The 14,622-nt window shown below is 41.6% G+C and overlaps 2 protein-coding genes across 2 annotated transcripts; one reads left to right on the top strand and one right to left on the bottom strand.

The window, feature by feature from the left end:
• Positions 1–11,170: 11,170 nt before the first annotated feature.
• LOC125203831 (argininosuccinate synthase, chloroplastic) lies at positions 11,171–13,766 on the top strand. Its single transcript, XM_048102308.2, has 8 exons — positions 11,171–11,316; positions 11,525–11,644; positions 11,732–11,780; positions 11,916–12,098; positions 12,305–12,379; positions 12,456–12,641; positions 12,891–12,979; positions 13,063–13,766. The coding sequence occupies exons 2-8, from the start codon at positions 11,538–11,540 to the stop codon at positions 13,613–13,615; spliced, it is 1,242 nt and encodes a 413-aa protein (XP_047958265.2). The 5' UTR covers positions 11,171–11,316; positions 11,525–11,537; the 3' UTR covers positions 13,616–13,766.
• Positions 13,767–13,864: 98 nt separating this feature from the next.
• LOC125206339 (3'-5' exonuclease-like) lies at positions 13,865–14,467 on the bottom strand. Its single transcript, XM_048105607.1, has one exon. It carries the CDS (start codon positions 14,465–14,467, stop codon positions 13,865–13,867), a length of 603 nt encoding a protein of 200 aa, XP_047961564.1.
• Positions 14,468–14,622: the final 155 nt, after the last annotated feature.

Genomic DNA, 14,622 nt, shown 5'->3' with positions numbered 1-14,622 from the left:
AGCAGTGAACACAGAGGAATTGACAGATGAAGAGCTCATAGAGGCCATTATGGAATTCTGCAGGAACCCAGAATCAGCTAGGTCCAAGGGATCGGCTTATGTGGCCAGTTTGGAAAAATCTCCTGGGTTAGGGAAAGAGACTTCACCAGAAAATTCAGAAAAAAATCCCTTGCCCCAGGAGACGAATGGAACGAAAAAAGAGCTGAAAACACTCCCACCAGGCCTTAAGTACGCTTACTTGGAGAAGGACGAGACATTTCCAGTAATAGTCAACAGCAACTTGACCAAGGAACATGAGAAGGAGTTGTTAGAGGTCATCAAAAGGAACAAGAAGGCAATAGGATGGACTCTCTCAGATTTGGTGGGAATAAGTCCAGATCTTTGCATGCACCACATCCGTCTGGAAGAAAGTGCAAAGGCTCATCGAGATGCACAACGGAAGCTGAACCCAAACATGCGAGAGGAAGTCTTGAAGGAGGTATTGAAGTTGCTTGCTCTAGGAATCATTTACTCCATTCCTGACAGTGAGTGGGTCAGTCATGTCCATATGGTGCCAAAGAAGTCTGGGATATAAGTCATCAAAAATGAGAAGAATGAATTGGTACCCACCAGATTAGTGACAGGGTGGAGGATGTGCATCGACTACAGGAAGTTGAATGAAGCCACAAAGAAGGATCATTTTCCTTTGCCTTTCATTGATCAGATGCTGGAAAGATTGGCAGGCAAACAGTATTTTTGTTTCCTTGACGGATACAGCGGATATTTCCAAATCTACGTTAATCCGGAGGATCAAGAGAAGACCACTTTCACGTGCCCTTTTGGTACATATGCATACCGAAGAATGCCGTTTGGATTGTGTAATGCACCGGGGACTTTTCAACGATGTATGATGAGCATTTTTTCGGATCTGTTGGAAGTATGCATTGAGATATTCATGGACGATTTCACCGTCTATGGGAACTCATTTGATGCTTGTTTAGCCAGCCTGGATCTAGTGTTGCAGAGACGTCAGGAAAAGCATTTAGTGTTGAACTTCGAGAAGTGCCACTTCATGGTGACTGAAGGCATTGTCCTAGGTCACGTGGTTTCTGAGAGGGGTATCCAGGTAGACAAGGCAAAGGTGGATGTGATATCAAAATTACCATACCCTACGAATCAAAAAGAGGTGAGAGGTTTCCTAGGCCATGCAGGGTTCTATAGGAGGTTCATAAGGGATTTTGCAAAAATCGCGCAACCACTCACTCGGTTGTTACAAAATGATGTTGAATTCGTCTTTGACGAAGGATGTGAGAGGGCGTTCCAGCTGCTTAAGGACAGGTTAGTATCAGCACCAATAATCAGGGCACCAGACTGGAACCATCCTTTCGAGATAATGTGTGACGCGAGCGATTTCGCTGTGGGAGCAGTCTTAGGACAAAAAATTGATGGAAAAAGCTATGTGATCTTCTATGCTTCCAAAACACTAAATCAAGCTCAGAAGAATTATGACACCACGGAGAAGGAAATGTTAGCCATCGTGTATGCCTTTGAAAAATTCCGACCCTACCTTCTTGGGTCAAGGGTTATAGTCTTCACGGATCACGCAGCAATAAAGTACTTACTGGCTAAGAAGGAGTCGAAGCCAAGGTTAATCCGTTGGGTGTTACTTTTACAAGAATTTGATTGGGAAGTACGAGATAAAAGAGGAACGGAGAATAGGGTAGCAGATCATTTGAGCAGAATCTTCCAAGGAGAAACAGAAGAGGCTATACTCGATGCCTTTCCCGAGGAACATTTGTACCTTTTGGAGAAATTTCCTAGACCACCTAACTGGGAAGCAGTTTTGGCTCTGACCGATCTAGGGGAATCAGATAAAGGGAAGCGCACGCTGAATGCAGAACCATGGTTTGCTGATCTAGCCAACTACTTGGTCACAGGAGAGATGCCCGTTTCAGAAGAAGTTTCCCGGGCCCAGAGGATGAAGATTAGAAGCGAATCCAAATTTTATTTTTGGGATGATCCTTACCTGTAGAAAATGTGCTTAGATCAAGTGATTAGGCGTTGCATTCCCGAATGGGAACAAAGAGATGTGTTAAATCATTGCCACGCGTTAGCATGTGGAGGCCACTTTGGGCCAAGGAAAACAGTGAGGAAGGTTCTAGACAGCGGATTTTATTGGCCAACATTGAATAAGGATGCTTTCGAATTCTGCCAGTGTTGTGAGAGATGCCAACAGACAGGGGGAATTTCAAGGAGAGATGAGATGCCTCTGATCCCAGTGATCGTGTGCGAAATTTTTGATGTGTGGGGAATGGACTTTATGGGACCGTTTCCGTCATCCTGTGGGAATACCTACATATTGGTTGCAGTGGATTATGTATCTAAGTGGATAGAAGCCAAGGCCACTACAACTTGCGAATCAAAGGAGGTGGCGAAATTTCTCAAGGATAACATTTTCAACAGATACGGAGTTCCTAGAGCCATCATCTCAGACCAAGGAACACATTTCTGTAATCGCACCATCGAGGCTTTGATGAAGAAATATGATGTACACCATCGAGTGTCAACTCCTTACCATCCTCAGTCTAATGGCCAGGCAGAGATTTCTAATCGCGAGATCAAGGCGATATTGGAGAAAACAGTTAATCCGTCAAGGAAAGACTGGAGCAAAAGACTCGGGGACGCATTGTGGGCCTACAGAACTGCTTTTAAAACACCTATTGGAATGTCACCCTACAGACTTGTGTTTGGTAAGATGTGTCACTTGCCTGTAGGAATTGAACACAAGGCATACTGGGCAGTGAAGGAAATGAACATGAAGCCGATAGCATGCGAAGAAGAGAGGAAGTTGCAATTGCAAGAGTTGGAGGAACTTCGGCTGGAGTCGTTTGAATCTGCCATGTGGTACAAAGAAAGAACGAAGTTATGGCACGATAAAAACCTCCGGGTCAAGGAACTTCATGTGGGACAGAAAGTGCTCCTTTTTCAGTCTCGGCTTAAGCTCATGCCAGGGAAACTGAAGTCTAAATGGATTGGCCCATACACCACCGTTGGCATCCGAGCAAATGGAGCAGTAGAGATCCAGGGAAGTGCTCCAAACTCTGTTCCTTTCCTTGTAAACGGTCATAGAGTGAAAGTCTATAGGGATAATTCTGAGTTGTGTGTTGTGGACGAGATTCCACTACACACACTCCCTATTATTGCCTAAAAGGACGAGGGTAATTTCCGATGAATTCCTGGGTCAAGGGGTAAGCTGATAATTTTGAAAATTCACAACTAAACCAGGGAATCTCGGAAATACAACATGTAAATAGTTTAATTTTTCTCTAAAAAATAAATAAATAAAGAAAAAAAAACGATGATAAAAAAAAATGTACTTATGTGTATATAATTTCGAAGCACCAGACTCCTAGGGGAACCCGTATTTTATGCCCTAACCTCGACCCAGGGGTCTGGAATCTTCAAATTTTATTTTGTAGGGCATGGTCGAGGGGATTCGCCAGGAGAGAGCCTGAAGGAAGGAGTCAAGGAGGGGAAGGATATTTTGAATTTCAAATTCTGGCCGATAATTATGGGAGACGTATGGTTGCTTACATCACGCCTGCAACCGCACCATCTTTTCACCAGAAAAGGCAACCGTCGTACTTCTCTCTCCATCATTCCTCATTAGACAAAAAAAAAAAATTGTGTTTGCTCTTCCTTCTCTCTTTATTCACTCTCTCTCTAAAAGACAGACGAAACCCTAACAACAAAATCGCCCAGTTCTTTTCGTTTTCTTTCAGATCTATACCGATGGATTCGACCAAGGGAACTGAGTATGACCCCACTTTGTTGGCCGAATTAACACAGAAGGTGGGAAGAATAGAGAAAGCGAAGGAGGTGTACGCCCTATTCACCGCCAGTCTGATGCCGTCTGCGCCGACTGTACCATCACTGCCAATTACGGCGGATTCGGCCGCAACACCGGCAAATCTCTCTGAAACAAGATCGCAAGTCGCGGAACTACCTCATGCAAGGGGCGTTTCGCAAGTAGCGGAGACAGAGGAGGCTTTACACAGGCAATCTGAGGACGGTGAACAGACGCATGACGAGACCTTGAAGGAGACAGAAGGTAATGTACCGGAGAACCCTAATCTTGAGGGTAGGGAAATGTATGAGGGGGAAACCCCTACTGCTGATGAAATTCTTGAGGGGGAAACCCCTATTGCTGTTGAGATATGTGAGGGGGAAACCCCTGTTGTGTTTGAAGTTCGTGAGGGGGAAACCCCAGTTTCTGTTGAAATTGCTGAGGGGGAGACCCCTGTGTTTGAGAAGGCTGTTGAGGGGGAAACCCCTATGTTTGCAACAACTACTGAGGGAGAAACCCCTATTCCAGGAGATGTCAGGGGGGAGAACCCCATCTATATCGAGGGGGCAACCCCGATGGTGGTTGAAGAGGGGATAACCCCAGAAAAGCTGTTGGCGGAGTCAGATCTACATTCGACAGCGGAACCGGAGCCCGAGGAAGGGCTAAAATTGATCGTGGACCTGGTTGATGACCAGGAAACAAGTGAGCCCAAGATTGATGAAAGGGCCGAAAGGAGGCGCACCAGGAGAAGCCTCCTTGACGAAGTTGATGACTTCATACCTGAAGCGACAGAGACAGAGGCGCGCTTGGCCAAGGAGAAAGCAAGAAAAGGAAAGGCGCCGGCGACTGCATCTACCCGGTCAAGGAAAGCTCCCTCCGTCCAGGAGGTCGAGGAGACCCTTTCCCCTGAGACCGAGGAAACCCTTGTCGACGAGCACGAGGAGCCTATCCCTGAGCCAAGCTATAACTCTGAGGAGGTTGGGGAAGAGCCAATTCCCGGACGCCCCGTGATTTGGCTGACTAAGAGCTTGCTGGAGGAGATGAGACAGTTTGACGACCAGAAAAGAATCGCGGTGTACAAGGAACGATGCAGCGCAGGAAAGATGGCCAAGTCGGGAAAACAGTATAGCAAGAGGGAGCTCAAGATGATTGCATGTGACAAAGAATTCCGCGCCTATATCCAGGCAATAGGGTTTGAGTGGCTGTTGCAGCACAGCCAAGAGAGGGTACCAGTGGATCTGGCAAGGGAGTTTTTCTCCACTTTTCGTTTGAAGAATACCTCAGACCTGGACGCGGATTCCATCACATTCAGACTCTTCAATCAGGAACACGAGTTGAGCATTAGGGAGTGGTCCCTACGGATGGGGTTGTTCACTAAGGAAGAAGATGAAGAGGGGGCTTGGAACGACAGGATGGTGGGGATGCCAAAGAACACACCTGGGTTCAAAGTCCAGACAGCATGGGAACTGGTCACGCACTCTAAATCAGGGGCTTTTAAATCCAGCTACTCCAAGGCCTCCCACATCGAAGATCGGATCCTCCGTTTTGCTCAAACATTTATCAGTTACAATTTGATGGGCAGTGCGAATTCAGCCCTCACTACTACCGATCTCTACTTCACTTGGTGCATGGCAGAGGGTGTTAAGGTGCACCTCGGATATTGGATGGCGCAGGCGTGCCACCAGATGACGAGCAACCCAGGACGTCATATGTACACCTGCCACCTCATCGGCGCTTACCTCCAGAGGAATATAGAAATGAGAATTGCCAAGGCTGCTCCACTTGTAGTCATGTGCGACCCCCCAGAGGTGTTCAGTGTTGATTATTTCTTCAACAAGGGGTTGCTGCAGACTCAAGGCACCAAAACTCTCTTTTATTCTTTAGGAGACAAGGTGAAGGCGGAGCCGGAGGAAGCAGAAGAGGCTATGCCAAGTGAAGAGATCGAGGAGCTGCGGAAGGAAGTCCAGGACATGAAAAAGGAGATGCAGATAATGCGGAAGGATATGATGAAGGAACTCGGTGGGATAAGGAACGAATTGATGGGAAATCGGGAGGCAGTGCAGACCCTGAGGGGAAATATTGCTGATTTGGCAGTGAAATGTGCAAAACAGAATGATAGGATGACGGAAGCGGTGGAGCTTTCAATGAAAATGTTGAAGTGGATGCAGCAGACGCTCCCCTTGACCCAGTTGAGGACAACTCCTGGGTCCAGCAGTGAAGTCAGGCAGCCCACCCATAGCAGTCCCTCCGTCAAGCGACCACGGCAGTCGCTTCAGATGATCTCCCCGACCATTCCCGTGCAAGTTCCAGCCCCACCAAAATCAAAATTGATCGTGAGAAAGTCAGTACCGGAAATCCCAGAGCAGAAGGAAGAAGAGCTGGAGCAGCCAGCTAGGAAGAAGGTGAAAGTGACCCGCCCCGGAGTCCCACCCCAGTCTGGCTCCCGAGGGAGCCAGCCCCAGAAATGATCAAACATCTCTTGACCAAGTAACTTTTATTTTTCGTTCTTTTCTTTTTTTTTATTGTCTACCTGTTATATATGTGTTTATCACTTGTTATATCTTCTCCCACTTAGCCCACTGCGTGGTCTAAGTGTGAGAAGTTCGTGTTTTCTGTTGTTTTATTTGTTTTTTTTATGTTTTTCTGTGTCTTTCTCCCACTTAGCTCATTGCTTGGTCTAAGTGTGAGAAGTTTTATGATTTTAGTTTTGCATTGATCTCTCTGTTCCCCCCTTCACGACGATGGCTTAGGGATAAGCTTGAGTGAAGTGGGAGGGGGAGAGGAGTCAATGCATTACCCGTATTACATGTTAAGAGTCTGTTAGTTTTAAGTATTGTCACATGAGCCAGTGGATTTAATATGGCATGATTCCCTTAGTGAAAGTAATTGAAGATAGGAGGCATTTCAACTTAAAAGCTTTTTCCTTAAATGAGCCTAGTTAATTTGAATGAAGCGAGAATGACGGAGAATGCCTCTACTTACTTAGTTGTGAAGCCCTACTATATAGTGAGTTATAAACCTCAGATAACTTTGAGCTAACAAATGTTTAAGGGCCACCACTGAATGCTTAGGGAAGAAGAGCTATGAAGGAGAAAGAAAAAAATGGGGAATTGGGTTATGAAGGCATAAGCTGGACGAAGTCCAGGAGAAAAAAATGGAGGAACAAGCTGGACAAAGTCCAGATAAAAAAAAAAAAAAAAGAGAGAGAGAGAGAAGAAAAGAAAAAAAAAGAGGAGGAATAAGCTGGACGAAGTCCAGAGGGGGGAATGGTCTAAAACAGGAATAATGATAGCCTGACCCAGGAAGGAGAAAACTCTCATAACCCAACGCTTCAGTGGTGTAGCATTAACTTAAGAGAGAATCGATCCTAACATCCCTGGTGAGGAATGAGTGATCGAGTGAACCTAACAATTGGGTAAGTAGAGAGCTATCATGACAAGCTGACAGATTGGCTAGGTAAAGGAAGGGAAAGGGCCTATTTGGAGGAGTGCAAACTATTGGAATGACCTTAATCTTGTGGGGACAGATGCCTAAAATTGAAACTAGCTCATGTATATATGTGTTTTGCGTGTTTGTGTGATTTTCTTATATTTCTTAGTTTTTCTTGAGTCTAGGTCTAGGAGTCGGTCAAGAGATAACCTCGCTTGAAATTTGCCTTATTCTTTTTCTTTTCTTGTCTTTATACTTGAGGACAAGTATGGTTTAAGTGTGAGCAGTTTGATAAGGCTAATTTCATGCATCGGTATGTGCAAAGTAATGTTATAATTTGCTGGGTCTAACACGTTTACTAAGCCAGGTGTGTGAAGAAAATGGCTAGATCGAGGAAGTTATGGAGGAGATGGTCTAGCAGGAGAATAGAACGAAATGAGCAGGAATTACGAGGAAATTGGCGTGATAAAGGGAGTCTACAGCTGAGGGCAACAAAGTCATTATCAATTCCTCGCTGGACCCACTAAAACGCCTATAAATAGAGAGGAGCATGCAGCGCAAGAGACAGTTTTTACTCTTCTTAGCTCATACATTTACACACACACTTGGGAAAAATTCTGGGGATAATCGTGATAGGTGGGGTACTTTCTAAAGATCTCGAGTTTGGTAACACCGTCCTAGTGAGGGCGAAGATACAATTGTTTTAATTTCAGCTGTTTTTGCTAGTTTCCACCGTCGAACTTCACTTTTGGGAGTCGACTTTGATGTTGATGGTGTTTAACTGCTTATCGCTCATGGATCTGAGTTTAGCTGTTTAATTTCAAGTTATTTTGCTTAGATCTCTCTGCTGTTAGCGTAATTCTTAAATTGCTATGTCGATCTCTGCTTATTTCGTTATTGAGGTGTTTGATGTGGAATTTGGTGACAGATCTGTGGTTGATTGAGTGTTCGGAGCTTAAATTTGTAAATCTGACGTGATGGAGAATTTCTTCTATTTGGCGTCCGTGTCGGACGCTTGGATCCGGAGTGGATTTAGCGTCTGAAGTTGGTTTTGGCGTGTGAAAGAAACAGTAGTTGATAGACTTGTTTTATTTCCTTTGTTTTCTATTTCACTTCGTCTAGGTATGCAGATCTGTTAAGTTCTTCGTTATTTATGCATAGATTTGATTTCAAGTTAGTAGCCCTGTTTTTGATTTGCTTATGTGTTTTCTCAAGAAGTTTTATGCGAATTTGGTTGTAGAAGACGATGTCACTGTCAGTTAGTACGAGAGTTAGTTATTCTGCCACTTTCCAGTCGTACTCTGCTTTTTCTTAGATGTGGTCCCACCGTAGAATTATCTCCTAGGTCTAGCTGTTAGGTTAAGTTTCTTTCTAATATTCCCAAGTCAAGTTAATTTTAATTTTCCTCAACCCAAGAAAATGCGTGGCAGCAGCCAACACCAAAAATACTCCCAAATCCTTGATTACGAGTCTTACGCATCCTTCTCTGTGGGATCGATCCCTACTTCCCTATACTAGGTTTAGTAAAGTGGTTGAGGGTTTTTGAAGCGGGGAAGTACTTGTGTGTCCGACGACCGGGATTCCGCACAACCTACGAGTTCCTAGACCAAGTGATCTAGTGGACTTGCTGGATCTGGGGAACCTGCCTTATTTGAATATCGCAACACTGCACACACACTACACTTGTACTGTCACATCCCAAGTAGCTTCAGTCTTTAAGAGTGGATTTGTGGATAATGAGACTATATATACGTATATATATATATATATATATAGGGATGTATTCAAATCCTTTTCATATCTTTTGTCCTTTTTCCTTCTTAATCCTAGCCCCACGATTTTGTCATCTGACGGTAAGATTAATGTCACGTGTCATTTAATAATGCACATTTTCATTCTAATAATGCACAACGGCTAATAATGCAACATTATAGACTAATAATGCATTGATCACAACCATCCAATTCAAGGATCCAAGGGCTGAGATTAAGAAGGAAATAGGACACTTAGGGTGCAAAAAAGATACTAAATAGACGAGTTAAGATCAATTTTTTTTAATTTGAGGTCCAATAGCTATGTTCCAAAAAATTAGAGATTTATACAAATTAAAATTTTGTAAATTAAATAATAAAAATCAAAACTATAAATTCATTTAGAATTAATATATAGTATCATATATCAAATATAAATGTGTTGCATGTTATATTGAATTGAGCCAAGAATTCTAATATTTTAGAACAAAAAATATAAAAGAGTATTAAATATATATGAATTTAAAGAATTATGAAAACACAGATGCATAAAAATAAAATAGCACAAAATAAAGGATGTATTAAACATATATAGGGTTGTGGAAGTGGGTCGATGAACAAGAGTTTTGATCCAGCTCCTATCCATTTCAACATGTTAATAGTGTTGGAGAATTGAGGTTTCAAAAATTGAAGGGTAAGAGTGTTTGGGAGTATGAACAGCGCCGTAAGTTTTCGTTTGACAATCTAGAAAAATTGAAACTTGGTGATTTAACATTCTGTTTTTAATGTTTATGTGATAGACCAGATTTTGATCGAACTTAGTGATTTAAATGGCTATTTACCCTGGTAATAATTCCAATTTAGATTTTAGGTAGGTAGTAGTCTTTAAGGCGTTGGCCAACTCATGAAAATTGAACAAGACAAGGAAATGCAAAAGAAAAGAAAAGGATGGTGAAGGTTGGCATGAACAAATTAGAAATACAAATGAATGCATGAGTCATGATACAAAAATCACAAGCAATTGATGAGCTGAGCTATATAAACACAAACAAACAAACACATGCATCAACAAAATGGCATCATTGATATTATTGGTGGTGGGAGCTGTTTCAAGGGAGGCGGAGTTATTAGAGGACGGCGGCGCCAGCATCGGTGGAGTAGAGTGTGATAGTAGCTGCCTTAGTGTGAAGATTAATGAAGGAGAAGGAGAAGGCTGGTTTTGGGAATCTTCATGGCCTCTGCTGCTCTTTGATGGACTATTCATCCTTTCCCATTAATTAGTACAATTACAAACCCAGCATCATTTTCTCTTCTTTTTTCCATTTCACCTTTTCCCTTTGCACCATTAATAGTATTTTGTAAGGTGGATCATACACAATACGTACAAGTTTACACACACAGATATAATTCTTATAACAAATAAAATATAAATTTGGAGTAATTTTATCAAAATCTAATTTGAAAAGTAACCCTAACTTGGTTAACCTAAATGAAACACAACACTAATCAAAGTTGGCAATTTCAAATTCAAACAAGAGTTACCTTAATTAATTCACTAAAAAATTTCTCAACTCTACGAAATGCATGTGTGCTTATGGTGTGTATGTGCGGAGTGGGGAAAATAAGTACTATATAGTAGTACTCCGTAGTAGGAGTAATTATTTAATGAGGCGATTGTTTTAATAGCTAGTACTTTGGAGGAGTAGTATATTTTTGTGGTAAAGCATGACTAAATGCGTAAATAAGTCGTGTGAAAATGTTCAAGTGAAAAAAAAGCTAAATATATAGTCCCGTCTCAAATTTTGGTCCATAATTCAATTTATATATTTTAAAGTATCCCAATTCATAGCAATATTATTATACTCCTTCTTATTACTTTAAAATTCGTTTCGTATAGATAAAATGCATTAATATTAATTTTTTTCTTTGACAGCACTTTAGTAATTTGTAAATATCCAATTTATCATCTTGAAAATTAACAACCTACGTTGTTATAAGTAAATTTTACTTTTCAAACTTGTTTGGCCAAAAAAAGAATAAGTTTCAAATTTGGTAGAATATAGTAATATTAATTAAATAATTTATCTTCAAAAACGTATCGCCTAAAAAAGGAAGCATCACTATACTATCAAGAAGGATTTGAAATATCACATTTAATAAAAGAAAATTAAATAGATTCCACTTGTCGTGCATATGATTCCATTCCACAAATAAATTTATTCATATTTACTGAGATTCGATTATTTTCATTTGTGCAAATCGTCACCTAGTGTGGATTGCTTCTCTCACTCTCCGCCGTCATCTTCACCGGTAATCAATCGCCCACTCTCTCGCGCATTCCTGTTATTCTTGTTTGAATGTAATTCTCTGCTGCCCATGCCATAACTTTTTTTTCTGAACTTTGTTGTATGTGTTATGTAAAAAAGTTGCAAACTTTTATTCATTTGTGATTAATTGAATAGGTACATAGAAACAAATTGCACATCACATTTATGTCATCTAATATGATTGAATGCAGTAATTAAAGATCAATGGCTTCCATTAGTGTGGGTGGAAATGTGCAGAGAAAGAAACTGAACAAGGTTGTGCTGGCCTACAGTGGAGGCTTGGATACCTCTGTGATTGTTCCTTGGCTTAGGTGTCTTACTCTCTCTCTATCTCTCCAATGCATTTCATTAATTTTTTTCGTAGTGTTATTTCTTGATTTTTGTTGTGTCCATTGCAGGGAGAACTATGGCTGTGAGGTTGTTTGCTTCACTGCAGATGTTGGCCAAGTAAGTTTAAACAAATTGCACCCCTTCATACAAAACTGAGTACCCTATTCAATTGTGAAATAATTTGTTTGATACTATTGTATTAACTAGTAGTTTGTTGTGGTCCTTTCTGCCTTTGGATATGATATTCTGTAGGGAGTGCAAGAATTGGAAGGTTTGGAACAGAAGGCCAAGGCTAGCGGTGCGTGTCAACTAGTGGTGAAGGATCTCCAGGAAGAATTCGTCAAAGATTTTATCTTTCCATGCTTGCGGGCTGGTGCCATCTATGAGAGGAAGTACTTGCTTGGGACTTCAATGGCTCGTCCAGTTATTGCTAAGGTGTAGTATAATGATGGATATTCAGTCTTAGTATTAATTTCATGTCAGATGAAGTTTAGTCATTAAATTTCAAAATGTTTGTGGTTCCTCATTGTTAGCTTATCTTTCATGAGACGTGGTCTATTCCTTCAGCATTTCTTCGAAGATTTTAGCTTCAAATTTAGGCAATTGTTTTAGGCAGTGAAGTGTGTTTGGAAACAATGCAGGCAATGGTTGATGTTGCCAAAGCGGTAGGAGCTGATGCTGTTGCTCATGGATGTACAGGGAAAGGAAATGATCAGGTATGCTTGGAATTTTTCGTGATAGTTGATTACTAATTCATTTGTGCACTTTCCGTTTAACCTTCACCGGTTGCAGGTTCGCTTTGAGCTCACTTTCTTTGCTCTGAATCCTGAGCTCACTGTCGTTGTTCCTTGGAGGGAATGGGAAATTACTGGAAGAGAAGATGCAATTGAATATGCTACAAAGCATAATGTGCCTGTTCCTGTCACTAAGAAATCAATCTACAGCAGAGATAGGAATCTGTGGCATCTCAGTCATGAGGTAATTTTCTACAAATTTTCTTGTTTCAATGCTCTAAATAGTGTTTTTATGGTTATCAGACTTATATAACATGTCATAAATATGGACTTGATTGAATGATGAGCTATGAATATATGGACCAAAGGGACATTTCCCTAAAGTCTGCTTATTACTACATGATTACATCTGTGTGAGCGCATTGTGGTTTGAAGTGTGAACGTTTTCTCCGGCTACCAAATGTTAACAAGCTTGTAATATCTAAACTTAAAGGGAGACATTTTGGAGGACCCAGCAAATGAGCCAAAGGAGGACATGTACATGATGTCTGTTGACCCGAAAGAGGCACCCAACGAACCAGAGTAAACTGCTGTGACTAACTCCTGTTTGCAATTGCAAATTATTTTGTTTCAGAGATATGCTTATCCTTCTAGTTTCCATACAGATATGTGAAGATCGGTATAGTTGAGGGTCTCCCAGTCTCTGTAAATGGAAAGGAGCTCTCTCCTGCTTCTCTACTCACATTGCTGAATGAGATTGGTGGGAAGCATGGGATTGGCCGTGTGGATATGGTAGAGAATCGCCTCGTTGGGATGAAGAGCCGTGGTGTGTATGAAACTCCAGGCGGGACTATCCTCTTCACTGCAGCACAGGAACTCGAGTCTCTAACACTTGACCGTGAGACCATCCAAACCAAGGACTTCCTCGCATTGAAGTATGCTGAGTTAGTATATGCTGGCCGGTGGTTTGATCCGCTCCGCGACTCAATAGATGCATTCATGAAGGAAGTCACGAAGACAACTACTGGATCCGTGACTCTCAAACTCTACAAAGGATCTGTTACAGTGACAGGCAGAGAAAGTCCCAACAGTCTATACAGGCAAGACATCTCCTCATTCGAGAGCGGGAGCATCTACAATCAAGCAGATGCCGCTGGTTTTATCCGCCTCTACGGATTGCCTATGCGTGTCCGTGCTATGCTCGAGAAAGGTCTCTGAGATGTAGGCAGTAGGTACCTACCTATATATACACATCTCTCTCTGTTTTAACTTATTTCCCCTAGTTTCCTATTAACAGTAAGCTTTTTAAACACAACTGTGGGATTTACATTTCAGGTTGTTTTTTAGTGTTAATTATGTGTTTGCAACATTTCTAGTCATGAATCAACCAAAACTAAAACTGCATATTTTTAAATAATACGTAAAAGGAAAATGAGTACTACACATTGATGATGCTATAGCCTATAGCTAGCCATGTTTAAGCAATTTGTGAGCAATGATGTAAGACGTGTAGGCATCGACACATGCTTGCTCGACCAGCTCTGTATCAAGAATTCTCGATTCCCAGTCTCCTTTGATGTTAGCATTGCTTCTGCATTTCCTCACTGAGAATCCAACAATGCAATAAGCTAGAGCCCTCATGCTAGGCTTACCTCTATAGCTCACAGGAAACCATTTCTCAGCCAGAAAATGAATGTCCACCATACGGCTCACGTGGACTGCATGCTCTTCTAGAAGTTTTCTTGAGTTGTTCCGAATGTCAATGCCAACAAACGTAGTGTTAGAGTCGCTGAGGAAATCCATCATAGATTGAGGAATGGAATCAATGTGTAGGAGTTGAAGAATGAGGGCTTTTGTTTGGAAGCATAGCTGCAAGAGTGCGGTTTTATTGCTCATAGACAGAATTGGATGATGGATGAATTTGCAGCCCATTCCAATGATTTTAAGACCTTGATGTTGCTTCAACAACCTTTTGATACTCTGTATCCAATCATCAGCCACATTAGCCTTATTTGTCACAGTAGTTTCGATGATTTTACCCTCGAATTTGACCAAGTGAGTAATCATCATGCTCTTGCTTTTTCTTCTTTTATTTTGGATTTGAATGAATTTCTTGCGAATAGATGCAATGATTCTGAAGGCCTCATTTTATTATTCATTTCCGACTGTTGAGTTCTCTATATAAGCTGTATCTAGGCTTTTGGGATGTGTAGAGGCTGTTCGAA

Source organism: Salvia hispanica, chromosome 6, assembly GCF_029641045.1.
Source record: "Salvia hispanica isolate PSC_SH4W2 chromosome 6, Shi_PSC_v1, whole genome shotgun sequence".
NCBI classification, from domain to species: Eukaryota; Viridiplantae; Streptophyta; class Magnoliopsida; order Lamiales; family Lamiaceae; genus Salvia; species Salvia hispanica.
This window is presented reverse-complemented; position numbering and strand designations above follow the sequence as displayed.

Excerpts from the sequence above, each read along its gene's own strand:
- LOC125203831 (XM_048102308.2), top strand. The coding sequence starts at position 11,538 with ATGGCTTCCATTAGTGTGGGTGGAAATGTGCAGAGAAAGAAACTGAAC. Across the intron at positions 12,642-12,890 it reads TGTGGCATCTCAGTCATGAG|GGAGACATTTTGGAGGACCC; the intron begins GTAATTTTCTAC and ends CTAAACTTAAAG. Across the intron at positions 12,980-13,062 it reads GAGGCACCCAACGAACCAGA|ATATGTGAAGATCGGTATAG; the intron begins GTAAACTGCTGT and ends GTTTCCATACAG.
- LOC125206339 (XM_048105607.1), bottom strand. The coding sequence starts at position 14,467 with ATGATGATTACTCACTTGGTCAAATTCGAGGGTAAAATCATCGAAACT.